This window comes from Pelodiscus sinensis, chromosome 7 (assembly GCF_052426305.1).
Source record: "Pelodiscus sinensis isolate ZL-2025 chromosome 7, ASM5242630v1, whole genome shotgun sequence".
Classification (NCBI taxonomy): Eukaryota; Metazoa; Chordata; order Testudines; family Trionychidae; genus Pelodiscus; species Pelodiscus sinensis.
In genome coordinates this window covers 2,719,707-2,747,082 of record NC_143058.1, presented here as the reverse complement: position 1 = coordinate 2,747,082, position 27,376 = coordinate 2,719,707, and the positions used below count along the sequence as shown (strand labels likewise).

General features: G+C 64.3%; 1 protein-coding gene across 4 annotated transcripts; it reads left to right on the top strand.

Annotated features, from left to right (window-relative positions):
* LOC102453562 (PNKD metallo-beta-lactamase domain containing) lies at positions 1–25,249 on the top strand. Of its 4 annotated transcripts, XM_089779623.1 has the most exons (10): positions 1–491; positions 13,784–13,899; positions 14,331–14,443; positions 19,143–19,201; positions 19,686–19,778; positions 20,099–20,262; positions 20,895–20,981; positions 21,392–21,507; positions 22,406–22,543; positions 25,042–25,249. In XM_089779623.1, exons 1-10 carry the CDS (start codon positions 16–18, stop codon positions 25,066–25,068), a joined length of 1,389 nt encoding a protein of 462 aa, XP_089635749.1. In that variant the 5' UTR covers positions 1–15; the 3' UTR covers positions 25,069–25,249. The 4 variants fall into 4 exon arrangements, with proteins under 4 accessions (XP_089635749.1, XP_089635750.1, XP_089635748.1 ...); XM_089779624.1 differs by lacking the exon at positions 20,099–20,262; XM_089779622.1 differs by lacking the exon at positions 25,042–25,249 and having other exon boundaries at positions 22,406–22,627.
* Positions 25,250–27,376: the final 2,127 nt, after the last annotated feature.

The window sequence follows — 27,376 nt, the reverse complement described above, 5'->3', positions numbered from 1 at the left end:
TGTTAATCATTTACCATGGCAACCCGCCAATCCGCAATTACTCCGGAGCAGGCCAGCGGCAGCCGATGCCCGCCAGGTGGCGCTGCGGCCCCGTCCCGGCGAGTCCCGCGGGCTGCCATTGGACGCGGGCGTGCTGTGGGCGGAGCCGGGCGCCTAGCGCTGGCTACATCGCGTTCGAAGTGGGCGTGGTTCGAAGGCTGGGGGCCTGGGCGTTCGCTGGTCGCCCTGGCGGCGGAGGCGTGGCCGGCCGGGGGGCGGAGCGCCCTGGAGCATGGCGTGGCCGGGCTGCCTCGCCCGGCTGCAGGTGCTGGCGGCCGCCTTGGTCGCCTGCTGCGGGCTGGGGGCCGCCTCCCTCGCCCGCTGCCGGCCGGCGCGCCGGCTCCGCCACGGCCTCGCCAAGGCGCTCATGGCCCTGGCCGGGCCCTTGGTGTTCCGCATCGGGTGAGTCGGTGGCGCCGGGACCCTCGCCGGCTCCCGCGGGGGGCGTCGGGGTGAGCCAGGGGGAGCTGGGCGAGCTGCCGGGCGGGCTGCAGGGATCCGGGGGGCTCGGCTGCGGGGAGAGGGAGCCCGCGGGGGTCGCTCAGGGGCTGAGCCGGGTGGGTCCCTGCCTGGGTTTGTGTCACAGCTGCCGCCCCTCCCCCAGGGGACCCCAAAAGGCTTGGCCAGCCCTGGATGTTGAGGTACCAGCCCAAGCCACTGGGGGGGTGCCTGTGCCACGGGGGGGTGCCTGTGCCACGGGGGGGTGGCTGTGATGCACGTGGCCCCTGGGGCGCAGAGGGGCCCGGCTGGCGCTCTGTGCTGTGCCGGGGAGCGAGGCGTCCCTTGCTGCCCTGGGCTCGGCGCCGCAGCGAGCGCACCCCTCCGCCGGCGTCTCCTGAACGCTCCAGCTGTGTGGGGCGAGAGGGAGAAAAGGCTGCTTTCAAATCCCACACAAAGCCTGGCAGCATCCCTCCCCCTCGTGACCCAGATCCCCAGACCCAGGGGTGCGGCGACGGCAGCAGCTTCATCTGGCATCTGCGCCTCTGGGCCCAGCTGGGTGCCTAGCCTCTGCCTGACTAGCTTATTGTCCGTCAGGCATTGTGACACGCCGCTGGCGCAGGTTCGAGCATCCTTCCTGCGTGCTGCAGCCCGTCCCTTTCGGGCGTTGGGCAGTGCAGGGCAGGCATGTCACCAGACGCAGCAGTGCGGGGTGTGCATTGTGGCAGATGGGCTGAAATTGGTCCATGCAAAAGCCAGGAGAGTCAAAGTAACAGGCCGGGGAGAGGAGAGGCCGATGGGCCAGGTTTGCGTGGTGTTGCGGCTGCCGAAACAGGGAGGGGGCTTCAGCAGCGGGGAGGAGAGGGCTCCGGCAGCCGGAGGTCGAGGGGCAAGTCCCTTTGTTTGCACGGTAAGAGACGGGTCATGTGCCAAGTGAGTGTTAAAGGACCCTGGCATAGCCCGGCCTGCCTGGCTGATGTGTGGGTACGTGCCGCACTGTGCATTCGGCTTGACATGCTTTCCGGGTGCCTTGTAGCTACGCAGCGATGGAGGAGCGGGTCAGCCCCCTGGCAATATGCCCAGCTCCCTCTGCCCGCACCCCTTTCCCAGGGTGCAAGCCGCAAGCCAGTAAACACGAACAGTAGAAGCCCCGTGAGCTGTCGGGTGCGTGCAGCTGCCTGTTCTTGTTGAGCCTTGATCCTCCCTCGCCCCATCTCTCCCTTATCTCATGTCTGGAACTGGCTGTGGCTGCCTCGGGGCAGGCACTGCGGTGCACAGCGTGTTCTGTGACATGCCTGGTGGGTGCTGGGCTCCCTGGCTTATCGGGGGCTGCAGAGCCATCATCTGTCATGGTCAGCATCTAGGTAGGAGGCGTCTGGTAAATTCAACGTTCCAGTCTCTCCCAGCTGCTGCATGAGGCGAATGCGCTTCCTGCCATCTGTGATCCCTCCCGAGACCTCCGGCTCCAATCCAGGAGGGGGGTCGTCTGCTTTTCTTCTCCCCTCGCTTCCGCCTCTGTCGGGCCCTCCTGCCTGGGGAGTAACTCCTGCACAGCAGCAGGACATTGACCTGACGCGCGACACTTTGGCTGGAGCTCACAGGATCTGAACAAGTACCTTGAAAACTGGCCACGCGCATTCGGTCATTGCAGCCCGGGGAAGCTGCTGCGGGGGGCGGGAGGGGGGAAGCTGTGGGCAGGCTCAGGAAAGCAGAGTTGTACCAGTTTACATTCAGGGCCCTTGGGAAGAACTTTCTGCTCAAGGCTCAGAGCTGGGAGGTCGATTTTAGCTTTGATTTCTGCTGCTTGATGGTCAGGGCGCTTTATAGAACAGGCAGAACCTCTCTAACCCGGCACCCTCAGGACGCGGTGCCAAGCCAGAGAATTTGCTGAACCGTGAGAAGTCAATGCTGTCTAGCGGCATTACCAGCACTTCCCCTGCTTGCTGGGCGCTTAGAAGACACTTAGGGGTAAATCGGAGCTAAATAACAGCACAGAACCCTGAGAGCCAGGATGGGTGACTGTAAACAAACATTATGGGACCACAAGACATTTGGCCACATGCACGATCAGTGGGCATCAAGCTAACTGAAATCATGCCGGACCACAGATGTTGCCGGACCAGAGAGTGCCGGACTAGGGAGGTTCAACCCCAAGTAGATATAAAATGTCGATGAATTGGCTAATCAAATAGTTGATGCAATTTCAGTTAATTGATTAGTCGATAAGGGCACCTCCACCCTTATCAGTTAATTGATATTCAATTAGTTGACTCTTCCGTTAGTCGATAAGTTGACTATTAGTCGATAAGGGCACCTCCGCCTTTGAAATGTAGCAACAGCCCCATGGGGAGCCCGGGGCCAGCTGTGGACTCCCAGTTGGACCCGGGCTGCACGCAGCATTTCAAAGTGGCAGCGCTGCAAGGAGCCCGGGGTCTGGCCCTAGGGTCCCTGCGGTGCTGCCTCTTTTAAGCACTCCCTCCTCTCCCCTCCCCCTTGCTGCCTCCTTCTGGTAGAGGCAGCAAGGGGGGGGGAAGGGACTAGTTGACACTCCAGCCACAGCCGGCATCAGCTGCCCCCTCAGGAAAGCCTGATAAGGGACTCCCTGAAGGTGGATTAGTGGGATGTGTTCTGGAGTGGCCTAGGGGTTAGGGCATTGGCCTGGCAACCCTAGGGTCATGGGTTCAAGCTTCAACCTCTTCCCCCATGGAGCATCACCATAGCTGGCACCAGCTGCCCCATCAGGAAGGCTGGATAAGGAGCGCGCTGATGGTAGAGAGGTGGGGTGTGTTCTCCTCCTGGGGGCTAGCACATTTGCTTCTTGGATAGGCGACAGGCCAGTTGTTCACATCCCTAACCTGTAGCATCTGTCTCAGCGGGAGCGGCGCTGTGTGTGTCGAGTAGCCAGGCACACAGACACAGCCCGATTAGCCAGGTGGCCTGTTCAGCTCTGTGACCTTCTCTTCTCTAGAAGAAAGGCCTGTGGTACCTACTGTGTTAATCCTGGGGCACGTGGTTCAAGTTGGTAGTTGTCACTCATGTGAACTGGTAAAGGGGAGTGTGACGGGGTTTGCCAGGACCAGCCAATGCACATGAACCCACGGCTGTCCTGTCTGCACTAGCCTTTGAACACGCTGGTTAACACGTGGGAACGTGCATGCCCTTTTCTCGCACTAGCATAGACCTGGCCTGTGTGTATTCACCTGGATTTTCCTTCCTGTGTGGAGAGCTGGGGTGCACCAGGAGGCAGATCTTCGGCCATCAAAGGCTGAGCCCCTTTGAAAAGAGTCTGGCCTAGTGGTGTCTTGCCTTGGGACTCGACCCCTGGGAAAGCGGATCTCCTCGTCGGAACTCGGAACGTGGCAGGGAAGTGGGCAATGAACTGTGCTGAGCCACCAGGCCGATGCAGAAAAATGCTCTGTCCTCACCTGAGCTCTGGTGTAGCTGGGAGAGCAGTGAGAGAGAAGGCACCAGGCTTCCCACCCACCCAATGCAACAGCAGTGCCCAGTAGCCCCGAGGCTCAACTGCCGGCATGCCTGCTGCCTTCACAGCTCAGCTGGATGGATGAGAATCCAAGGGAGAGCCGAATGCATCCCTGAAATAATGGCGCTAACAGGCAGGAAGGAGCGTCTGTACTGGGGCAAGGGCTTGCAGATGGCTCGCCCCTAGCATACTGACTGAGGGACATCAAACAACCCTGCCCCTAGCTGAGTTCTTCATCTAGTCTGGGCAAGAGTCCTCCTTCCTAGGCGGGAGTTGTCCAGGGGTTGGAAGAGCTGTTGGTGACTGGCTTTAGACCCAAGCCTTAACTCTTGCCTCCAGGGCATTTTATAAAACTCACCAAGCAGAAATGCTGCCCAAGCCAGCTGCTGCATCTAGTGTGGGAAAGGTGGAAACTGACTCAAAACACCTTTTCCTTGGAGAGCCGCTGGGTTAGTCTGTTTCAGCAAAACCAGTCAGTCCGGTGGCACCTTCAAGACGACCAATTCTTCTAGGCCTGGAGTCTTGGTGAGTTGCAACTCCTTGTTCCGGTTTGGCCAGGCTCGGAGAGATGAAGTGAGTTAGCTGTGTGCACCGGGGGGCCAATTGACCCTCACTCTGCGGGGTCGCAGGTCACAAGCTCAGCCTTCCCTTGTCATACCGTATTTTCCAGCATATAGGGGCGACTGGGCGTATAAGACGACCCCCTAATTTTTTAATTAAAAGATAGGGTTTCATCTTATACCCCAGCGCCCCTCCGCCTCCTTTGCTCCCAGTGTCCCTGGTCTGCTGGAGACGGTCCCCAGCAGACCAGAGGCACCAGGAGCAAAGCCGCAGCAGCTTTGCAAAGCCTCAGGGGAAGCCGGCGGCGGGGCATCCCAGGCGCGCCCCATACCCGGCGTACAAGACGACCCCCGATTTTTGGGGGATGTTTTTTAACATCAAAAGTCGTCTTGTACGCCGGAATATACGGTACTCCCGTTTTCTTCTGTTGGATAAAGTGTTTTTTACCCACAGACTCTCATGGTGACCCCTCTGGGACTTGCCTCTCTCGGGTCACTGCAAATGCCCAAATGTCTCCGACAAATAACTAGCCGGGAAGAATTGTGTGCCACTGGCTCAAGGGAGCCTGGGATTATCGGCGGGAATGGCTTTATTCCCCCAATCTCATCCTGCCGGTGAAGTCACCGGGAGAAGGAATTGAACCCTCCCTCGGCAGCTCCGTGTTCAGACAATGCTTTGGCTGTGTGAACGGCTGGGCAAACGCCAAGCGTCGTTAATGGGCCGTGTTTGGAAACCATACCAGAGCCAAGCGGCGGAGACTGTCAGCTCTTGCCTTTCGCGAAAGCACAATGGGATGTATTCCCGAGGGGTAAGAATGAACCTGCGATGCAATGCGTCCGTTCTCTGCCGGCTGGGGCTTGCGAGTGGGGGCTGCCGTGGCGGCGTGTAGCTTTGGTCTCTTGCACTGCTGTCGCTGGCTGCAGGAAGTAAATGGTTGGGCTTTGCCAGGCAACGCTGAATCTGATGTTCCAGGGGACTGCACTTGTATCCCCCGCATGGCCCCCCAGCGAGCTGGCTGGCTGGTCCCGGCGCTTGGCCTGCTCTCCGAGGGTCCGGGGCCAGAGACACGTCGCCGCCCCTGCTTGCAAAGCCAGCACTTTCATTCATAAGGTAAAAGCCTCCCGGGCCAACATGGGGCAACACAGAGGGAGCTCCTCCAGGCTTACGGAAGATCCCATGGGCCCTGTCGGCGGGCCGGTCGCTGGGCCAGAAAGAAGGCCCCAAGGCTGTGCGAATGCCACCTATTTATGCCAGGATGTGGAAACCTCCCCGGAGGCTGGTATCTCTCTGGACGGAGGTTGGGCAGCCTGAGTGCTTTTCCTTAATACTCCCCCCGGACATGCACTGTGCATGGTTCCTGGCATGATTCGTACACAGTGCCTGGCCTGGCATGATTCGTACACAGTGCCTGGCCTGGCATGATTCGTACACAGTGCCTGGCCTGGCATGATTCGTAAGCTTCATCCAACATGGCCCTCGGAGATGCTGCTTGTGGTTTCACTATCTACCAGGCCCATCACAGTCTCTCCTGCTGACGTCAGCGGCAGGAACTGAGCCTCAGGCAGCTGGGGAGTCTTAAGGAAGAGGTGGTCGGATGCCTTGCCTTCGTTTTCCGGTGCCCTGCCCCCCGGTTAATGCAGCACTAACATGGCTGAGAATTCAGGCATGTTCAGAGCAGGTTGCGCCGCGCACGCCCTTTATGGCCTGTGAGGCTCGGAGAGACGTGTGCTTGTACGGCGAGGCGCTTTCACAGAGGCCAAGTCTCGGCGCCCGCGTGGGGAAGGTGGTTTGGCCTCGTTTCTGTAGGAGAGGCCGTGCTGTGGGACCGTGTCCGCTCAAATCACACCTCTCTCTGAAAGCGCTTCGCCGCTGTTCTACACTAGAACGTGCGAATCTGTGGAACCAGGTTTACCTGTGCCGATCAAGAAAGGCTTCTTTGTCGACGCGGCGCGTCCAGACTGCCCCGATCTGCCGACAAACAGCTGATCGGCAGAGCGGGGCAGCCATTTAAATTTAAATGAAGCCGCGATTATTTTAATCGCGGCTTCATTTCCCTCTGCCGGTCTGTCTAATCTACATGCCTCCGTCGACGGAGGCATGTAGTCTAGACACACCCTTAGAGAAACATCCCTTCTTGATTAACCATTCCCAGCAATGGGCGAATCCACTCACAACCCTCGGTTAATTGTTCCAAGGCTTAATTACCCTCCATGTTGTAGCTTCTTTCTAGTCTGACTTTGTCCAGCAAAAATAGTTCATAATTGTTCACTACGGGGCTTTGGTACTGTTCTCTCGTGCAGCTGTGCTGGAGCGCGAGCTGAGCTGAAAGGATCTGGAATTCCTATAGTCAAGGCTTTACATTCCCCTGTCCCTGTGGTTTGTTTACTTTGTGTGTGCCGCTGGGTAGCGCATCTAGCTGTGTCATCTGTTGACTTTGGTAACAGTTTGCTGCGGGTCTTTCAGACAGCAGCGGGGTGGGGGAAGGGAAGGAGAGAGAGAGAAAAGTGAGGTGTCAAGAACAGGAAAACGTTCTACAACCACTAATGTTGGTGCGGGAATAGCTTGCTTTTGAAGTAGTTATTGACCGACCCGTTTACCCAGAATCCGGTTTCACACACACACACACACACACTCTCTCTCTAACAGTCTGGGTCTGTAAGGAAACATTGTGACTAGCCCTATATTAGAAACGTCAGCACCATCTGTAACTAGAGCTGAAGAGTTTGGGGTTTTTAAGATCTGCTGCAGATTTGAGGCCGTTTGACCGATTGCTCGTTCTCTCACTCGGCCAGTGGTAGCCCGTGAGGTCTGTTTCGTTTCCTTGTTCTCCAGGCATGACTTGCTCCTGGAAGCATGTTTCTTGGCTTGAAAAGCGGCAGTTCCCTCTTGCGGCATGGGGAGGGGGCGGGGGGAGGAGTTTGGAAGTCTCGGGGCAAGCTTGAAACCCCCAAGTGAGTGTGTGGTGGTAGCGTTCCACGGTGGCGTTTCCGCTGGGGCAGCGGTTTGGCGCGGCTGGAAAAATGCGCCCCCCCATCAACTCAGCGAAAGCTGTTTCTGAACCCGCGCTGCAGCGAACCCACGTAACTGCTGCGGCATTCGCGGGCTCCCATCAGACCCTTTTTGGAACTGCTGTGTCGGCAGATAATCGGTGCATCCGCCGCGAGGGGAGCGGGGTCAAACTCTGGTGCTCTTGCGTGCGCGCCGGCCAGTAGCTGCTCCAGGGCTCAGCACATGTTGCTAATCAGCCTGCTCCATAATTGTCCGGCGTGGGGCTGAGCTGCTCCCTACAGAATGTTTTGCCCTCGGGACGAGATCCCTAGTGAGAGGAGCTGGGCTCGGAGCCGATCTCTGCCGGCAGAGACGGAACTGTGCATCCCTCTCGGCCTTGCCGTGCTCGCCGCGGGCTGCCCGTGTGGCCACCATGTGCGCGTCAGCTGGTCCCAGCCCTCCCCGCAGCCTTGGAACCGCTGCTGGTCTCTGCCCCCATAGCAAGGGGCTGGGAACGGGGGGCGTGGCCGCGGTTCAGCTTTAGTGGAGGGGCCTCGGGTGGGTCTTGCTGCCTCCTTTGAAGGGGGGGGTCAGACCAGTGGGGTTCCCCGTGGCCCAGCGTCTTCTGGGATTTCTCTTCTCTCTGGCCTCGTAGGGTCCCATCTCCAGCGCTCCCAGAAGCCACATGCCCACCCGGGCAGTCGCTGCGGTTCCCCTGTGGTATGGAGGGACACGGGGTCGGAGGAGGGGATTTGCCCAAAGACCCATGGTAGAGCAGTGGAACCCAGGAGTCCTGAGTCTAGTCCCTGCTCTAACCACTAGACCCCACCCCCTCCTTCCCAGAGCAAGGGGGTGGCACCCAGGAGCCCTCCTCTGTGACTGCCCTGTTGAACTGGAAACCCCTGGAGGGTTGTGCTGAGTGTGGGGGGGAGGGCGCACTGCTCAGGGAGATGGGGGCAAGGAAGCTGCTGCCCTGGATCTCCTTTCAGAGGGCACGGTGACTACTGGTTAGAGCACAGGGCCCTAAGTCAGGACTCCGGGTCTCAGCCCCTGCCAGGCCTTCTGTGGTGTTACCAGATTTGTCCAATACTCTGCGGCATGCTCGTTTAATAGGTTACTCTTATGGGGCAGGGGGAGGTGCATTTCTATCCGTGTGCTGCTTGTGCTCTCCTATGGAGCTGATGCTCTCTGCTGCCAGTTCCCCCTCCCACTGGAGTTCTCCTGCAGGAACTAGGTACCTCAGGATGGGGTTCGCCCACCTTCGCCCCACACACACTCACCCGCTACCAGTGCACGTCCGAGAGGAGTGGGGAATCAGCACTCACACACTGACCCCCTCTATGTCTCTGGCCTCAGCAGGCTGGGTCAACAGCTGTGCCACACTGCACCCTCATGTGCCTTTGGCCTTGATTAAACAGCCCTTTCAGCTGCCATCCTCATGGCCCCAGGTTCAGCACCCCCTATCCTAGGGTCGCCAGGTGTCCGGTTTTGAACCAGACAGTCCAGTATTGGCGCTTTCTGTTCAGGAAAAATTGAGAGAACAGAAATGGGAAAATAGAACTAGGAGGGAATGTAGATTGTGAAGTCATGCCAAGTGTGGCCGGTATCTTTGCTGAAACCCTCTGGCAACCCTACCCTTTCCCTACTCTCACCCCACAATCGTCCGCTGGTAAACCACTCGATGAACCAACCCCACCGGATTTTGGGGCGCTACAGGGATCTGTCGCTTGGGTACAAGGAGCGTTGTTGCAGAGTGACACCGCGTGAGTGTTGTTGCAGAGCTGAAACAACACCGCGGGAGGAACAAAAACCAGGACTATGTAGTTGAAGCAAAATGCAGGACTATGTAGCACTTGAAAGACTAACAAGATGGTTAATCTGAGGAAGTGGGTCCAGCCCACGAAAGCTCATCACCTACTAAACCATCTTGTTAGTCTTTCAAGTGCTACATAGTCCTGGTTTTTGTTTCAGCTACCCCAGACTAACACGGCTGCATCTCGATCACTATTCTTGAGAAACAGTGAGCAAAAGAGAAAGGCAAAGAGAGAAGCAACCAGCTTAACAGTGAAAGTTAGTTATTTCTGGGTAGTGACTATAGAGAGGCGTGAGGGAGCCAAACACACACAACAGTTACAATATTAAATCTAAATTGAAACTGATTCCCAAGATTAGGGCTAGCAAACCGTACAACAGTTTACATAGGAGAGAGGGGGAGAGACCCACGCACCTACCTACCTACCTCACTACTCTGTGGAGCTTGCACTGGGGTTCTCAGATGGTGAGGGGGTGCTGGGGGTCCAGAGGGCAGGAGACGAGCAGCGCCCCCAGCAGGAGATGAAGTCGTCTCAATGGAACTGCTCGTTTAAATCCAGGGATCAGAACAGGTTTTCGTGGGGCAAGGGTAGGAGTTTTTGTAGGGACAGGACAGTAGTTCGAGGAGGACCCTGGATTTGTTCATGGGTAAACAGGTGGAACAGACTGGTCGCTCCTGGCTATGGGGGATGCTCCCTGAAGGAGCTCACAATGCAACGAGGCGGTGTCAGCATTTGGATATCAATAGGCTCCATCCTAGAATTGGTGTGATGAGGACTAACTTGGGGGTGATCAGGCCTGGGGTCATTAGCCTCTGGAGCAGAGACTTCCCATCAGGCCGTGCGTCTCTGCGTTCGGTGTCCCAGAGTCCAGCGTGCAAGGGCTGGTGTCCGTGCGACGTGCTCGTGGCGATGTCTCTGGGCTGTCAATGCAGACGGGGCTGGGGCGTTCCCTGAACCCTAGCGCCCTGGTCGGGAGGGGACCGGGGGGGGGGGTCTCCCCCCGCCTTTTCATTGCTTTGTCTGTGATTCAAGCTGAGGCCTGGGGGGAGGGGGTTTCCCGTGAGCGTCGCTCCCTGTTCCCCTAGAACGCAGAGCTGGTAGGTAACAGGATGCAGCCCTGCGGGGTCGCGTCGCTGCCCCGTGCCTCAGTTTCCTAACCCGCAGCGGGGGAGGCACCGGAGAAATGAGCGGAGGCCTGGGGGCACTTGACCTCGTGGGACGGTTTGAGCCTTCCCCCTCCCGCCCGGGACAGCCAGACGGAGCTAAGCAAAAACCAAGAGAAGCCGTTGAGGCTGCTGCTGCCTAGTTCCCCCTTTCAGAAACCGCAGGGCTGGGGGCCGGGCGGCTGTGTGATCCCAGGGCTGGCCGGAGCCGTTGGCGGAGGGAACTGGGGGCGGGGAAGCCCGCTGGAAAATTACTGGCAGCCTCGGTTCACGCGCTGCCAGCTCCCCCGGCCTGCACACAGCCCCGCCAGATGCCCAGCTCCCGGCTGGGGGTTGGCACCACCCTGCTGCTGGCCTTGCCTCTTGGTCTGTGGCACAAGGGCGGGCGAGTTCGGGGGGGAACCCAGGAGTCCGGACCCGCTGGCCCCTCCAGACCCCCCTCTGGCTGGAGGGTGGGGACTTGCTCATGCCCCTTTCTAGAGACACCAATAGAAATGGCGCCCCCTCCCCCCGCTGCCTTCCTTCTCCAGGCAGCCGCTCACTGGCCCCCCAGCCCCACAAGGCCCCGAATTCCCAACAGGCCCGTTTCCCAAGGCAGCTGGCTTGGGACCCTCCTGCCCTAGGATCCACGCAGAGGAGGGGGGGCCCCCCAGCCAAACCCACCGCCCTGGGGCACCCACCTGGCTTCCCGCGCGTGTTGTCTCCTGGGTGGACTCCTTGGCAAGCTGCCAGATCCCCCCCCCCCCCAACCCCTCTGCTGGGGGGGCCGGCTGACAGCGGCTCCCTGGGCTGTGCCCTCGCTCCGAGCCCAGCTGGGCCCGCGGGGGTGCCCGGACTTCCTGCTGCCCGGGGGATTCCAGAGCCGCCTGATAAGCTGGAGGCTGACTGTGGGTGGGGGGAAGGGCAAAGGGCCTCTCTCAAGCCTGGCCCGCCTGCCCCCGGGCCCAGCCTTGGTCCGTGCAGGGGCTGCCCGCGGCTCGTGCCCAGAGGGCCGCTTTGGGATGGCGACCCGCAGCGTGGTCGGCTGCCGCCTGGGAACCCCCTCCTGAGGCTGGCTGCGGGCAGCTGGGCGCTGTGCTCTCTTCCCGCGCCCCTCGGGCCGACCCACAGCTCCCTCCCCGCGTTGCAGGGGGCCCAGGCGTTCAGTGACCCCCAGCCTGCCTCGGCTCCCCTGCTCGTGCCTGGCCTGCCCGCCCGCTGCCACCTGGTAACCCCCGCCCCTCTCCGGCGCCAGCTGGCAGTGGCTTGCTCCCGGGTTTGCCTGCTTCTGGCGGTTGCATTGACTTGGAGAGCCGCCAGAGTGTGGCCCGGGCCCTGCCCCGGTGCATCTCTGGGGGAGCTGGCCCTGTGGGGAGATCCTGCCAGCATGGCGCTTGGCCACTGTGCCAGTCCTGGAGGGCTGGGGGCAGAGCCAGGCTCCCCAGGGGCAGGGGAGGTGGGCAGACAGGCGGTGCCAGTCCCGGGCGCTGGAGGGCTAGGGGCAGAGCTGGGCTTCCCGGGTGCGAGGGGGCTGGGCAGACAGGTGGTGCCAGTCCCAGGTGCTGGAGGGCTGGGGGCAGAGCCGGGCTCCCCGGGGGCAGGAGAGGTGGACAGACAGGCGGTGCCAGTCCCGGGCGCTGGAGGGCTGGGGGCAGAGCTGGGCTTCCCGGGAGCAGGGGGGCTGGGCAGACAGGCGGTGCCAGTCCTGGGCGCTGGAGGGCTGGGGGCAGAGCCGGGCTCCCCAGGTGCGAGGGGGCTGGGCAGATGGGCGGTGCCAGTCCTGGACGCTGGAGGGCTGGGGGCAGAGCTGGGCTCCCCGGGTGCGAGGGGGCTGGGCAGACAGGCGGTGCCAGTCCCAGGCGCTGGAGGGCTGGGGGCAGAGCCAGGCTCCCCGGGTGCGAGGGGGCTGGGCAGACAGGCGGTGCCAGTCCCGGGCGCTGGAGGGCTGGGGGCAGAGCTGTGCTCCCCGGGTGCGAGGGGGCTGGACAGACAGGCGGTGCCAGTCCCAGGCGCTGGAGGGCTGGGGGCAGAGCCGGGCTCCCCGGGTGCGAGGGGGCTGGGCAGACAGGCGGTGCCAGTCCCAGGCGCTGGAGGGCTGGGGGCAGAGCCAGGCTCCCCGGGAGCAGGGGGGCTGGGCAGACAGGCGGTGCCAGTCCTGGGCGCTGGAGGGCTGGGGGCAGAGCCAGGCTCCCCGGGAGCAGGGGGGCTGGGCAGACAGGCGGTGCCAGTCCCGGGCGCTGGAGGGCTGGGGGCAGAGCCGGGCTCCCCGGGGGCAGGGGGGCTGGGCAGACAGGCGGTGCCAGTCCCGGGCGCTGGAGGGCTGGGGGCAGAGCCGGGCTCCCCGGGAGCAGGAGGGCTGGGCAGACAGGCGGTGCCAGTCCCAGGCGCTGGAGGGCTGGGGGCAGAGCTGGGCTCCCCGGGGGCAGGGGGGCTGGGCAGACAGGCGGTGCCAGTCCCGGGCGCTGGAGGGCTGGGGGCAGAGCCGGGCTCCCCGGGTGCGAGGGGGCTGGGCAGACAGGCGGTGCCAGTCCCGGGCGCTGGAGGGCTGGGGGCAGAGCTGGGCTCCCCGGGTGCGAGGGGGCTGGGCAGACAGGCGGTGCCAGTCCCGGGTGCTGGAGGGCTGGGGGCAGAGCCGGGCTCCCCGGGGGCAGAGGCAGGGGTGCGTGAAGCTGTGTTCGATCCCGTTTCCTGCGCTGCAACACGGGGCTGGCGGCCTGGAGCCAGGGTCCCAGCTGGTGCGAATGGCCGGAGCCCCATTGACGCCAAGGGGGCTATGCTGATCTGCACCCCCTCGGAAGTGTGGCCCAGGCCGCGGAGGGGGGTGCCCTGGGCACAGGCGGGGGCCAGTGACCCCTGCTCGTGGTGAGGCACCAGGGCGCTTTGCTGGCTTATCGGGCGCGGGGGCAGCGACTGAACTGGCGTGTGTCGGGCGAGATCCCCGCGAGGGGCCGGCAAGGGCTCCCCAAAGCCCCCTCCTTGCGGGGCTGCTGGCAGGGGTGTCTGGCGTCCCTCTGTGGTGGACCCCAGGCGTCCTGGCTCCCTGCTCCTTGGGCTCCCATTGTCCCCTGGCCACTGCCCCGGGCTACCTGGGGCAGCTGGGAGTGTTTGCTCCAAAAGCTTTTGCTGCCCGCTCCTGGAAAGGGGGGAAATCCAGACCCTGGGGCCTTCCTGCCTGCACTCTGGGCGGGCCCCACAGATCCTGCCGCCAATCCGCCCCCATCATCGAGGGGGCAGGCAGAGGGACTGAATGACAGGGCCCCGCGGGGGTGGGGGAGGAGGGAGACGGGCCCTGTGTGTCTCACCCTCGCTTGTCTCCCCAGGTACAGCCTGTACACCCGCACCAAGCTGGGCTACCTGTTCTACAAGCGCCAGATGAAGAGAGCCCGGGACCGGTTCCCGCATGGCCACTCCATCCCCCAGCCCGTGGTGTTCAGCGGTGAGTCCTGAACTGCTGGGGCAGCCCCCTCCCCCACTCCCGGCGTCTGTCCTCGGGCATCCCCATGAGGCCGGGGTGCCAAGGTCTCGCCCTGCGGGGGGGCGGGTCGCTAGCCATCTCCAGCAGCTGGTGCACAAGAGGATAAGAGCCTACTACTGCTCCCCACGAGGGGAGCTGCTCCCTTAGCTCCAGGAGTAGAGCCCCGGGCTGGAGAGCTGGCGGCGCCGAGCTCCATCGTGCTGACACGTGGCTCCAGGTGCCAACTGGGGGGGGTCTCCCTGGCAGCCCCCGAATCGCCTGAGCGGCTCCAGCCGTAACCGGGGCCTCGTCTGCTCAGACTCCCCCGTTCTGAGCTGGTTGGGCCCGGACCCGGGGGGCTCCGGCTCAGATTCCCCCTCTCAGCTGCTTGTCCGTCTGCCCTGGTCCCCCAGGGGTCAAGATCCTGCCCATCCCAGTGTTATCCAACAACTACAGCTACCTGGTCATCGACACCTGCTCCAACGCTGCCGCCGCCGTCGACCCCTCCGACCCGCTGGCCGTCCAGGTGAGAGCCCCCACCCCCCGGGGCAGCTCCTCTCCTGCCCTGGCGGGGGCGCTCTGCCACCCCAACGGCACCTGCCAGCCTGAGAAACTGACCAGGAGCCGTGCCCTGAGACAGCCTGGTGCAGGGGGAGATGCAGCAGGGTAGGGGGAGGGGACCCCCATGTGATGGCCACACTTTAGAGTGGCTGTGGGGCTGAGGGGGGGGGTTGCTCACTTCCGCCTGGGCATGCCTTTGCCAGTAGCTCCAATCCCTGCCTGCCCCTCCCTCCCCGGCAGGCATCAAAGATCAGCCCCCCCCCTCCGCCCGCACTTCAAAGGCTCCTACGGCCACCCGCCCAGCCCCCTCTTCCTGCTGCCGGAGGCCACAAGCCCTTTGTTCGGCCGCCTGTTTGTTCCGCGTCCGGGGGTGCCAGAGACTCCACGGAGCCCCCAGGGACTGGGCAGCTGCTATTGATCTGGCAGGGTAGGAGCCCAGATGCCATGGTGACGGGGAAGGCTGAACCCCTGAGAGCGAGCGGACTGTGGAAGGGGGAGGGGAGGATGAACAGGGAGCCAGGCAGGGCTGCCGGGGAGGGCGCAGAAAGGAAATGCAGCCGTCCCTTCTTGGGGGTGGGAAATACCCCCTCTGGCACCCCCCTGCTCGCGGGGAGGCAGGAAGCGGGGGGCCACAGAGCCGGGGCAGGACCCAGGCTCCGGGCTTGTGTCCGAGCTGCATGTCATAACAGCTGGGCTGGGTTCTGCTCCGACAGCTGCACAGCACAAAGGCGAATCCCCTTTGAGTCTTAGCAGTATAGGGGCCATGACACAGGGGAGCAGCAGAGGGCAACGGGGCCATGCACTGCCTTGCTGCTCGACCGAGAGCTTGGCTGCCTGTTGTATCCCTGCCGTGGCCAGGCCAAGTGGCGGGAGAAAGTGCCAGCAGCTGTGTCTGCTCCTTGGCGCCTCTGGCACGGCAAGATGGCGCACGGGGGGGGGGTCGATCCAAACCTGCCGCTAGCTCCGCTCTGGTGCCCGGGCGAGTGTGACTGTGGTGCCCCGTGTACGTGGCCAGGCCGTGCCAGGCTCCCTGCCCCACGTGGCCTGGGCTGACTTCTCTGGAGCCTTGTCCCAGCTTGCTGAGTGACGGGCCAGCCCGAGTGCATGCCAAGTGCTACTGCGCTGGCGCTGCTGCTGTTTAACCCCTCGGCGCCTGGGCCTCCCGTGAATCCCGGACTGGCACGTCCCCGCAAACCGATCCGGAGAGACGCAGCCGCTGCCCAGGGCGGAGTTTTCCTGGCGGTCCCCAGCAGGACAGGGCTGACTCTCACAGACCCTCCCTTGCCCCCCGGGACCCCTGCGGAAGCAGCAGGCAGGGCCATGGGCCTTAGGGAACAGCTGGGGGGCTCCGAGCCCCCCGCGGAGCTCGCACGAGGGGCCCCCGATGAAGAGAAGAGTGGGTCTGGCACAGCAGCCCGGGGGCTTCTGCAGCACCAGCTACGGTCAGGCAGGATCTGTGTTAGCTGGCCCGTCGCTCAGAGCCAGAGCCACCCTGGGGGTCCCCAGCAGCGAGGTGGGGCCGGCCGGGCCCCCGGGAGAGTCCAGACCCCCCCCAGGGCCCTGTGCTGCGTGGGGGGCCCTGGGTTTGCGTTCTGCTCTCTGCCTTCCCTGTGGCACTCCTGGGGGGGGCGAGCCTCCTCCATCGTCCCTGGGGGGCACCGGCGGGCTCTGGGGGCTGTTCCTTCGCACGGAGCGAACCACGAGAGATGGCAGGGGGCTCTGGGGGCAGTTCCTTCGCACGGAGCGAACCACAAGGGATGGCAGGGGGCTCTGGGGGCTGTGCCTTCGCACGGAGCGAACCACGAGGGATGGCAGGGGGCTCTGGGGGCTGTGCCTTCGCACGGAGCGAACCACAAGGGATGGCAGGGGGCTCTGGGGGCTGTGCCTTCGCACGGAGCGAACCACAAGGGATGGCAGGGGGCTCTGGGGGCTGTGCCTTCGCACGGAGCGAACCACGAGGGATGGCAGGGGGCTCTGGGGGCTGTGCCTTCGCACGGAGCGAACCACAAGGGATGGCAGGGGGCTCTGGGGGCTGTGCCTTCGCACGGAGCGAACCACAAGGGATGGCAGGGGGCTCTGGGGGCTGTGCCTTCGCACGGAGCGAACCACGAGGGATGGCAGGGGGCTCTGGGGGCTGTGCCTTCGCACGGAGCGAACCACGAGGGATGGCAGGGGGCTCTGGGGGCTGTGCCTTCGCACGGAGCGAACCACGAGGGATGGCAGGGGGCTCTGGGCGCCGTTCCTTCGCATGGCGCCAACCACGGGGGGCGGCGGCGGGCTCTGCACCTCTCGCGCGGCCAGCCGTGGAGGCGTGGGAGCAGCCTCCCCTCCTTCGCGGCCCCAAGTTGCCTAGCGGGCCGGGAGGTTGCCTGGCGGGCTCCCAAGCTCTGTGCTGCTGGTTAAACAGCTTGCGAAGTACAAAGCTCCCGGGGCAGGAAATGGCTTGTCTGAGCTGCAGATGAAAGTGAGGCAGCAACATTTGCAGAGGACACACAGTGGCTGGAGCGAGTGGAGCCAGGAGCCGGCGGGGGCAGGCCCAAGGGAGCTCGCGAGCCGAGCGGTGCACGGGCAGATGCAATGCAGTGCCGATGGGGGCGGGGCGGGGTTGACTCCCCCAGCTCGGGGTGGGAACTAGCCGTTCCCGCTGGAGAGAGACCAGCCGGCCCCGTGGAGGGCTCCCGGAAAGCCCCTTGGCGTGCGCAGCCGTCAGGAAGGCGCACGGCGTGTTGGGAGCGACGAGGAGAGGGCTGGATAAGAGAAGATCTCGTCATGCCAGTGATGCCTTCGCCTTGAACCAGGGATGGGCTAACGGGCCTCCGCAGGTGGGATCCTGCCCGGAGGCCCTGCTGCTTCCCTGCCTAGGCCAGTCAGGGCCTGGGGGTGGGGGAGCTGCGTGAAGCTTCCTTCGCCCAGCCCTGGCCTGCAAGGAGCATGCGGCACTTCAAAGTGCCACGTGTTCCTGGCAGGGCGGGAGGAGGCTTCTCGTACTCGCTCGCCCACAGGCCCTGATTGGCCTGGGGGTGGGGGAGCGTGCCAAGCCTCTTCCAGGGCATGGGTGCCTAGTGGGAAGGGGGGGCAAGGAGGCTCCCCCACCCCCAGGCCAATCCGCCCCTTCCGGGCTGGCCCGGGGCTACTTCAAACATTTTTGAAGTGGCCCTGGGCAAAAATTATTGCCCACCCCTGCCTTGAACGCCACGTGGAGCTCTGGGCCCCGCGTCTCCAAAAGAGAGTGAGTAGCATGAGGAGGAGATCAGGGAAGGACAAGGGAAATGCTTGGGTAGGGGGCAGGACATAGCTTCGGTCCAGGGAGTGAAGTCTGGGGCCGCTCTGGTTCGGGGAGAGGTGATTAAGGGGATGCGAGAGAGGGGGTGGCGGACGTGACTAGGGAAGTGTTAATCCCTCTTCTCTCAAGGCAGGACCCAGGGTCTCCCGATGAAAGTATCAGGCAGCAGGTTTAAAACAAACTGAAAAGAGTTTTTCCTGCACGCAGTCAACCTGTGGAACTCCCTGCCAGGGGATGCTGGGGACCTAGGTTCCCAAAGGACCTAGGGAAGTTCCTGGAGGGCAGGTCCCTCAGTGCCTGTTAGCCATGCTGTCAGGGGCTGGGACCAGCCAGCGCAGAGCTGTCCTGTCAGTAGGACGGCTTGGGGCCCTGGTGCAGGACTCTGCGCTTCGGGGGGCTCGGGGTGGCCGGTGGGGTTATCAGGAGGCCTGGTGCCGGCAGCAGGGGGGAGGGCAGGGTCCTGGCCCATGCACCCCAAGGGAGGGCCACTTGCTCCTTGCCCTGGTCCGTTCTCTGCGTCCGCAGCACCTGGCACCGCCGTGGTCAGGCAGGATCCGGGTTAGCTGGCCCATTGCTCGGCCCCAGCAGAGCCAGAGCCGCCCTGGGGGTCCCCAGCAGCGAGGTGGGGCCGGCAGGGCCCCCAGGAGAGTCCAGACCCCCCAGGGCCCTGTGCTGCGTGGGGGGCCCTGGGTTTGCGTTCTGCTCCTGCCTGCCCTGTGGCACTCCTGGGGGGGGGGGGGCAAGCCTCCCCCATCATCTCTGGGGGCAGGAGCGGGCTCTAGGGGGTGTTTACACGGCGCGAACCATGGCGGGCTCTGGGGGCTGTTCCATCGCACGGAATGAACCACGGGGAGCGGTGGGGGGCTCTGGGGGCCGTTCCTTCACACGGAGTGTACCACGGTGGGCAGCGGCGGGGGCCTGGGGGGCGCCGGGCTCTGGGGCTGTTCCTTCGCACAAAATGAACCACGGGGAGCGGTGGGGGGTTCTGGGGGCCGTTCCATCGCACGGAATGAACCACGGGGAGCGGTGGGGGGCTCTGGGGGCCATTCCTTCACACGGAGTGTACCACGGTGGGCAGCGGGGGGGGCCTGGGGGGCGCCGGGCTCTGGGGCTGTTCCTTCGCACAAAATGAACCACGGGGAGCGGTGGGGGGTTCTGGGGGCCGTTCCATCGCACGGAATGAACCACGGGGAGCGGTGGGGGGGTCTGGGAGCCATTTCTTCGCACGGAATGAACCCAGGGGCCTCCCCGTTCATTGATGCAGTCGCTCCCAACACCCCCCGCCTGTGCGTTAGCTGGGGGGGGGGCGGAGCTTGCCCCAGGCTGGGGGCAGAGCCCGCGGGTGGCGGGGCTGCTGCTGTTACGCTCTCTCCTCTCCCAGGCTGCCATCGAGCAGGAGGGGGTGACGCTGGAGGCCATCCTGTGCACCCACAAACACTGGTAAGGGCTGGGAGTGGGGAGTGGGGGAAGGGCAGGGCCCGGCGCTGGCGTGTGGAAGCGATGGGCGGTGCCGGAGCAGAGGGAGACCTGGGGGGTTGGTGGAGCTGAGGGGAGCCCGTCGTGCAAGCCCCTTGTGAGCAGGGGAGGGGGACTCCAGACCTCGCTCTGCTTCCCTGGCCCAGGCCCTGGGCTGTGACTGCTGGGGGGCCCTGGGCCGGCCCTCGCCCCCTTAGGAACGGACGCAGCCCCGGAGCCCCCGTGAGATGGTGTCTCCAGCCGAGGCCCCACCCTTCCTTGGGGGTATCCCCCTGGATTCTCCTCTCAGTACCCTTAAAATCTGCCCCCCCCGTCCTAGCCACTGGGAGGGGCTCCCTGGCGGGGGGGCTGACGGCGTCTCTGGCACGGGGGGCGCCTGGCGGGGGGCTGACGGCATCTCTGGCGCGGGGGGCGCCTGGCGGGGGGGCTGACGGCGTCTCTCGTGCAGGGATCACAGCGGGGGGAACACGGCGCTGCGGCGGCGTCACAGCTCCTGCAAGGTGTACGGCAGCGCCTATGACTCCATCTCTGAGCTCACCAAGTAAGTGGGGCGGGGGCGGGGGTGGGGGGGGGTCATGTGCCCGCAGGGGCTGGGCCTCCTGCCCTCCGGGACGAGCGGGCAGCCCTGCTCTGTGGCCCCCGTCTCTGCTGCACCTGCCCCAGGGGTGCGGATGGAGCTGGGCTGAGCCCTGCCACGCTCATGCCACGTGTGGGCCAATCAGCAGCCGCTTGGATGGTCACTGCTGGGCCGGCCTTTGCCTGTTCCCAAGGGGGCCGGGACACGCTGCCTGACCCCGCCCCCCAGCCCACGGCTCGGTGGCCGTCCCGCCCCCTAAGAGCCTCCCCCCTTCGCTCTCGCAGCCCCCTCTTGGATAAGGAGGTCGTCTCCGTGGGACAGCTGTGCTTCAAGGCGCTCTTCACCCCCGGCCACACCGTGGGGCACATGGTCTACGTGTTGGACGGGAAGCCCTTCGCGGGGCCGGCCTGCCTCTTCTCTGGAGACCTCCTCTTCCTCTCGGGCTGCGGTGAGCTGGGCCCTTCGGCTCTGTCGGGGGACTCAGGCCCCCCTGCTCCCTCCCTTCACTCTGCCACGTGTCTGGGCTTCCCTAGGCTGCCCTGTTCCTCCCCAGAGGTGGCTGCATTTTAGCGCTGGGGGGGGGGGAGCGGCTGGGGCGTGGTGTTTGTCGGTGAGCAAGAGGCCCCCGAGTGTCCTCGGGTCCCTTCTCTGATGCCCCTCTGGCCCACCCCACTCTGGGGATGGCGGGGTCTGCGCCCGGTGGGCAGCATCCGGTCAGAACTCGGATCCTCCAGCTCCAGAGGCTCCTCTCTGTCCCGGGGGCGCTCCCCCCCCTTGGCGGCAGTAGCGTGTCCATTATCCTCCAGGGTTGGGGCCGCTCATGGGTGCCCTGTGCGGCCTGTGGCGGTCTGGACACTGCTGGTGGGGGATGAATGGGGGCCACGAGACCCCACACAGGTCAGAACCACCCCCTCGCACCCCAGGTGAGGTGCGGCTGGGGGGCCCTTTGCCTGCTGGCCCAGTGATGCCAGAGGCCCTAGGTGCTGAGACCCCAGGATGCTGTTCCTGGTGGTCTGTGGCACATGGGGACCACGATCCCTTCCTCTGAGTTATGCCCCCCCCACTCCCCCGGCCTTGCAGGGCGGATATTCGAGGGGACACCGGAAACCATGCTGGCCTCGCTGGACACGGCTGCCGAGCTGGCAGAGGACACGTTGCTCTGGCCAGGTGAGTGCCCGGCTGGGTGGCTGGCTGGGGGTGGGGGGGTACAGAGGCAGGGGGCTCTCCCCAGCCACACTGAGCTGCGGGGGCAGGAGCCAGCCTGGATTTCAGTGCTATGAGTTTGGGGGGCTCTCTGCCCCGCATGGAAACAGGGGGGTCCCTGCACCAGATGGCGTCCCTGCCGGGCAGGCCAGGAGCTCAGCTGGGCTGGGGGGGGCTGGTTGGGATTGAGGGGCGTCCCCAGCGCTGGTGCCGTGGCTCCTGAGAGCTAAACTTCCCAGCTGGCTGCAGGGGACCCAAGGGGCCGAAGGCTGGTGCGAGGTCCCCAGAGAGTCGGGAATGTCCCTGGGCGGGCTCCGAGGGGCGCTCAGCTCACCCCAGCCCCTCTCCCCCGGTTGCTGCCCCCTGCTCCCCAGGACACGAGTACGCCCAGGAGTGCCTGATGTTCGCCAGCCTGCTGGAGCCGGAGAACCCGGTGCTGGAGCAGAAGCTGCAGTGGGTGACGCAGCAGCGGCTGGAGAAGAGGAGCACGGTGAGCAGCGGGGGCGACCGGCCCCGGGGCCTGGGGCCCGTCTTCCTGGCTCTTGCCCCTCTCCCTGCACCAGGGCTGGGAAACACCTGGCCAGATGCACATGCTGCTTCCGCTGCTGCTTGGATCCAGCTGCTTCCTTGCCCGGCAGCAGGGTGGTTTGAATCCCCGCCCGCCCGCCGGAACCGGAACCCAGGGCATCGGGCAAGGCCAGGGAGCGGCCATCTGGGGTCAGCCGTGTGCTGCAGTGTTAACCCCTCGCCACGTGGCCGGCAGGCTGGGAGCCCCGGCATTGCAAGGGCTGGGTTCGGCAAGCAGGTGTCGATCCCTCCCACACATGCCACAGCACTGCTAGCTCCCCCTGCACCCCCCAACAGTGTCACTGCACCCCGCAAAGGTGTCTCGGCCCCCACTGTCGGCAGTGGGTGCCTGGGTAATTCCATTCCTCCTCCCGAAACTCACCTCGCTGGGTTTCAAGCGGGACTTGTTCGGCGTGTTGGAGCAGCCTGCTGTTATGTATGGCTGCCACGCCCCTCCCCAGAGGCAGCTGCATTTCAGTAGCTCTACAGTGGCGCATGCGGGTGTGAGGGAAATGGCTTTGAAACGGGAGCAGAGGAGCCGGTCTCTGGGTACAAGCAGCGGGAGGAGCCATGCAAATTGTGGCGGCGTCATGGAGCTTGGGTGCAAACGGGCGGCCGCGGTGCCGCTCCTGGGGAGCACAGCGTGGAGTGCGCCCTGCTGCCTTCAGCACAGAGCAGCCCCTAGGGGCTACCCATCCCAGCACGCCCCTCTCTGCTGTAGATCGTGCATTGCATGCTGGGATGGGTAGTCTCCAGGGCCTGCAGCTCTGTGCAGGGCACATGGCTCTGGGCTGACCCACCCCCCTCTCTCCCTGCCCCAGTGCCCCTCCACCATCGGGGAGGAGAAGGAGTACAACCCGTTCCTGCGGACCCACTGCCGGGAGCTGCACCGGGCCCTGGGCCTGCAGCCGCTGAGCGACGAGGACTGGGAGAGCTTCCGGGCGCGGGTGCTGAAGGAGGTGCGGCAGCGCAAGGACGTCTACAGAGCCAACTAGCCCCCCGGCGGGGCCGCGCGGGGCCTGCTGCTGGCCTCCCCAAGGAGAGGGAGCTTCCCCGTGGGGTGGGGAGCAGCTGGCTTGGAAAGGATCCCCCCCATGTGATGCTGGGCCGGATTAGTGAGCAGAAACGCCCCCACCTCGGCCCTGTGGATAGTCGGGTTCAGCAGGCATCTCCCCCCCCCCCCAGTGGAAAGAAGAAGGGGGGGCAAACTCCAGGCTGACACCCCCCCAGGAGGAGTCTGATTGGACGTGTGCCAGCTGCCCTTTGACTGCGACGGGGGATGAGTTAACACCCCCAGCTGGGGTGCTGGCGGGGGGGGCCTGGAAAGGCTTTTCCGGGGAGCAGGCTGTGCCTCTTTCTGTGGGGCTGGCCCGTGGAAGCCGGGCCCCAGGGCGCCCCAGCATGTGGGGAGGGGCATGGCCACTGGTCTGTCGGCCGCTTCCTCTGCATCCTGCCCCAGCCGCCCTGTGGGGAAGAGCCGCTGCCTGCTGCGGGAGTGCCTGCCCAGCCTGCTGCTGGCGGGGAGAGACAGGGCTGGGCCAGATGTTCCAGCGGGGGGCACCGCTGCACAGACTCAGCTCGGGGAGTGGACGGAAAAACCCACCTGGCGCTGAGCGCTCCTGCCAGCCCCGTCCTCCCTGGCCCACGGAGGCAGGCGCAGCCCTAGCAGGGAGCAAGGATGGGACCGGGCCGTGGGGCTGCTCCCTGCCGGGCTGGGGGCTTCTCTCCAGGGGCCGTGTTAACTTTGGTGATGGAATTCCCTGCCTGAAGTGAGAGCTGCTCCATTGACTGGGGGTGTGTTTGGGGGGGGCCGGGTGTGTTTTCAGGTCCCTGCTCCGAGCGCACGGTCCCCGGGCGTTTCTATCGCAGACCCCCAGCCCGGCGGCCGTTCTACGCCCCTCCCTTTGCGCTGGGGGCTGGGAGACTTGCTGCTCTCTTCAGAGCCTGCGGGGGGCGCTTCAGAGCCACGCAGCCCCCTGCCTCTGAGCCCCCTGCTTCCTGCGCAGCCCCAGCTCGGGGCCAGATTGCTGGGAACCCAGAGTGGGGCCAGGTGGCGGGGGCCCGAGGGGCTTTCCGCTTGGACCAGCTGTGGCGCCGAGGGGTTTGCACTGTGGTCCGGTTCTGGTCGGCCCCCCCAGCCCGCTTCCTCCCCTTACGGCACCAGGTGTGAGAGCACAGAAACTGGCCAATGGGAGTGGAGAGATTGCGCTGGGCGGGGGCAGCACATGAAGCCTCCCCCAGCGTCCAGAGCAGAAAGCAGCCAGCTGTTTTGAGGGGTGTGAGCTGCTTTGTGCCTGAGGGTCCTGATGAGTCAGCCGCAGGCCCGATCCAGTGACGTGGGCCGAAGCTGACCCGCATCTTCTCCACCCCTAATCTTAGCAGTATAAATGTCTGACCCTGTGTTGGGTCCTACTCAGCTCTTGGGCTCGCTGCTCTCTTGTGGCAATGAGTTCCACCGGCTACAGCAATCAAAGGGAATCCTCTGTCACCATGCACTGGGCTACGTTTGTTGCCCTTCGCAGTCGGTGAACACAACGTACACAGATGCACAAGGGATCTGTAGTGGGGGGAAAAGTGAGAGTCAACAAATGGGGAGGGGGGATTGTGAATTCACCCATCATCCAGGGAACAAGGAGCATACCCCGGACAGCCAGGCCTGAGCCCTGGTTAGGCATCTTTGTCCCAGTGAATGCTGCAGAAGAGGCTAACTGGAGACATGGACTTTTCAGAGTGCAGCGTAGGGCAGAGGTTGGGTGGTTGCGGGGGGTGTTTCTCTAGAGAGGGGCTGGAAAAGTGGGTGTAGGGGGGTGAAGTGATCTGGTTACTTTGCGGAGCTGCTCCTATGTCCACGCTCCTGGGAGTGGTGGGAGGGGGAAAAGGGGTGTGTGTGTGTATGTGTGTGTAATGGGGTGTGTGTGTGCAAAATCTGTATAGCCACACACAACCCCTGGGAGAGACTGCTACCTCAGTTTCCCCAATTCTGAAATAGCAATATTCCTTCCCAGTCTCCCATGGAGGTCGTGAGTGAGGGCCACTGGGGGAAGGGCTCTGGAGACGTAAAAGCATTATGGAGCGGAGCTGGGTTTGGGAGGGCTTCTGGTGACTAGCTGAGCTCTCCAGGTTTAAATTGTTACCAAAACTCCCTTGATTTAAAAATGCAGCAACCTGGGGGGAGGAAAACAGAGAGTACAGGACACGGGCGTTCCATTCCCAGCTCCTGCTGGGTGACCTGGGACAGGTCGTGTCACTGCTCTGTGCCTCAGTTTCCCTATCTGTGAACTAGGGCCCATACCTGCCCTGAAAGCGGCTGGGGGGGCTCCCTGGGGTCTGTAAAGCGGCTGGAAGCTGCTGGCTGGGCAGTGCGGCAGAACGCAGCGTTAGAGATGATACGTTAGGTTAGGATTTACTCCATGTCTGTTTCCCCCCCCCCTTCCCTTTCTCTTGCCCTTGGAAATAGATCACTACTAGCGATTTCGCACTGTGAGGCTTTAGCTGAGCCAGGCAGCACTGGAGGCAGTGGGTGTGGAGAGGGGCAGGAGGCAGGCTTCCGCTGTCCGTGTTCGTTCCCGGCGCTGGGAGTTGGGCTGGGAGCACGCAGCCTCCTGTAGCCACTGTCCCGTGTTGTCCTTGGATTTTAAATGCCAATAAATCAACCCTTCGTTTTAGCGGTGTTGGTGCGAGTGGCCTTTGCGCTCGTGCAGGGGGGCAGTGGTGCGGGTGCAGAGTGGGCGTGAACTGGGACCCTCCCCGTGCCAATGCATCCCAGCGCTGTTTGCAGCCCTGACGGGGGGCACCCCATTATTCTCTGCGGCCAGGAGGTGCCATCAGACGGAGCTGGCGAGGGTACGGGGGGGGATAGGCACAGTTGGGGATCCCATCGGACTGGAGAGAGGGGATCCCCCCTTTCTAGGTTACTGCCCCAGCCTGGGAACGTCTCGCCCCCTCTTGAATCCCAGCACGTTTCCCCGTAAGCCCGGGCGGAGACCAGCAACTTTGCTGCGCTTGGGCCTTGGAGCAGGATGGATCCCTGGGGAAAGGGGAGTTTAACCCTTCACGGGCTGCCCTCCTCCCTCCTCCTGTGCCAGACGCCTTGGTGGATTGGAGAGAGAGAGCAGGAGGCTGGGCCTTTCGCCAGGCCCCTGGTCCTGTAACGGGGTGTGGCTGTATCTTTCCACAGGCCCAAGGCTGCTGTCCCCTGCCCTCCTTGCCTGGCCCTGAACCGGCTTGGCCATGCCTGGCCCTTGGGAGGGGCTGGTTTAGGGGTACAGCGCATGGCCTGGGAGAGGGAGGTCCGGTCCAAGGGCCTTTCCCTGCAGCAGGCGGAGTGAGGGGTGCTGTGCAGGAGTAGGCCAGACTGCCCCCCTACTGCCCAGCAAGCGGCTTTGGGTTCTCCCCCCAGGCCAGGGGAGCTGTCCCACGCCGGGGGGGGAGCCGGGCCTCCAGCGGGCAGAGCAAAGGGGGGTAGGATACAAAGCCGAGGGGAGCCCCCGGCTAGGCCAGGTACCTGCAGGGCAGAAAGAAGGCAGCTGGGGGAGGGGGGGGGGGGAAGTGGTTTGGGGGCCTGGAAGGTGTTGGGGGAGGGGAGCTCCCACTGGTCCCTGTGACCTGTGCCCCTGGGGGGGGGTGAGTAACTGCAGGGCCTGTTGGCAGAAGTGGGGGGGGGGGGGTTGGGAGCTGGGCCGCGGGGGCTTGGCTCAATGTGGGGGAGAGAGCCAGGCCCAGCCTGAGCCGGGCAGACCTGCTGCCACCCTTGCTGGATCTGTGCTGTGCCCCCCCCCCCCCCCAGGTCCAGGGACACTCAGCTGGGTCAGCGGCCTCCCTCCCAGGCTGCCCAGTGGCCCGGGGTGGGGGTGGGGAGCTATCGGCCCCTTCACACCCAGGCATGCTCTCTGGCCTGCCCTTTGTCCTGTAGCTGCCTGCACGCGCTGTAGTGCGTGAACCTCCACCCCCAGGTGTGTGTGGGGGGGTCGATCCCAGCGGTCTGGCCCCCCGCAGGGAGGCTGCCTCTCCTGGCTAGCCAGGCATGGGGGATCCAGCCTTCGGGGGGTGAGAGACCTGCCACACAGCAACCTGCCAGCTGAGAAGAGGGGGGCGCAGGCAGCTGGGGAAGGCAAGACCAAGCCCCACCCCTGGAGCCAAGCGCTGCCCACCCCAGCCTGCCCTGTCCCCAGATGCCGGGGGAGCCAGGCTGCTGCACCATGGCCCCAGCCTGCCCTGGTGGCGGGTGTGTGGGCAGATGTGGGAAGGCTGCGCTTTCCCTTGCCTGCAACACTGGCTGCCCATGAATTGGGGGGAAGCAAATGAGGAAGTGGGGTGTGGCCAGGGGGCAATAGACTGGCACGCGGAGACCCCCGGTTCCCCGCCTTGCCCTGCCACTGCCGAGGCGCTGGGGGACCGTGGCGGGGCGAGGCTCAGGGCAGAGAAGGCCCTGACGGGCTGACGGGCGGCCGGAGGCTCGTGCCAGGCACGGGGCGGCGTGGGAGGTGGGCGGTGTTAGAGGACGGGGGGGGGGGGGGACTCGGGGTGGGCAGAGCAGAGGCGGGAGGGGAGCAATGTGGCTTTGTACTGAAGGGGGCTGAAGAAGCAACTGCCCTGTGTTAAGCCCCCCCCATCTGATTTCCAGCCCCCCCCCTCCCCTCCCACTGGGATCTCTCTTGCAGGGAGGGGCCTTGTCCCGAGGGCCGGGCTGCAGGCTGGGTCTCAGGGTGGAGACCCCCAAAGGGGAAGCCCCTTGCGGGCCCCTAGAGCCTGCGGGGCATAAGGGGGCCGAAGCAGCTAGCCCAGGGGACAGT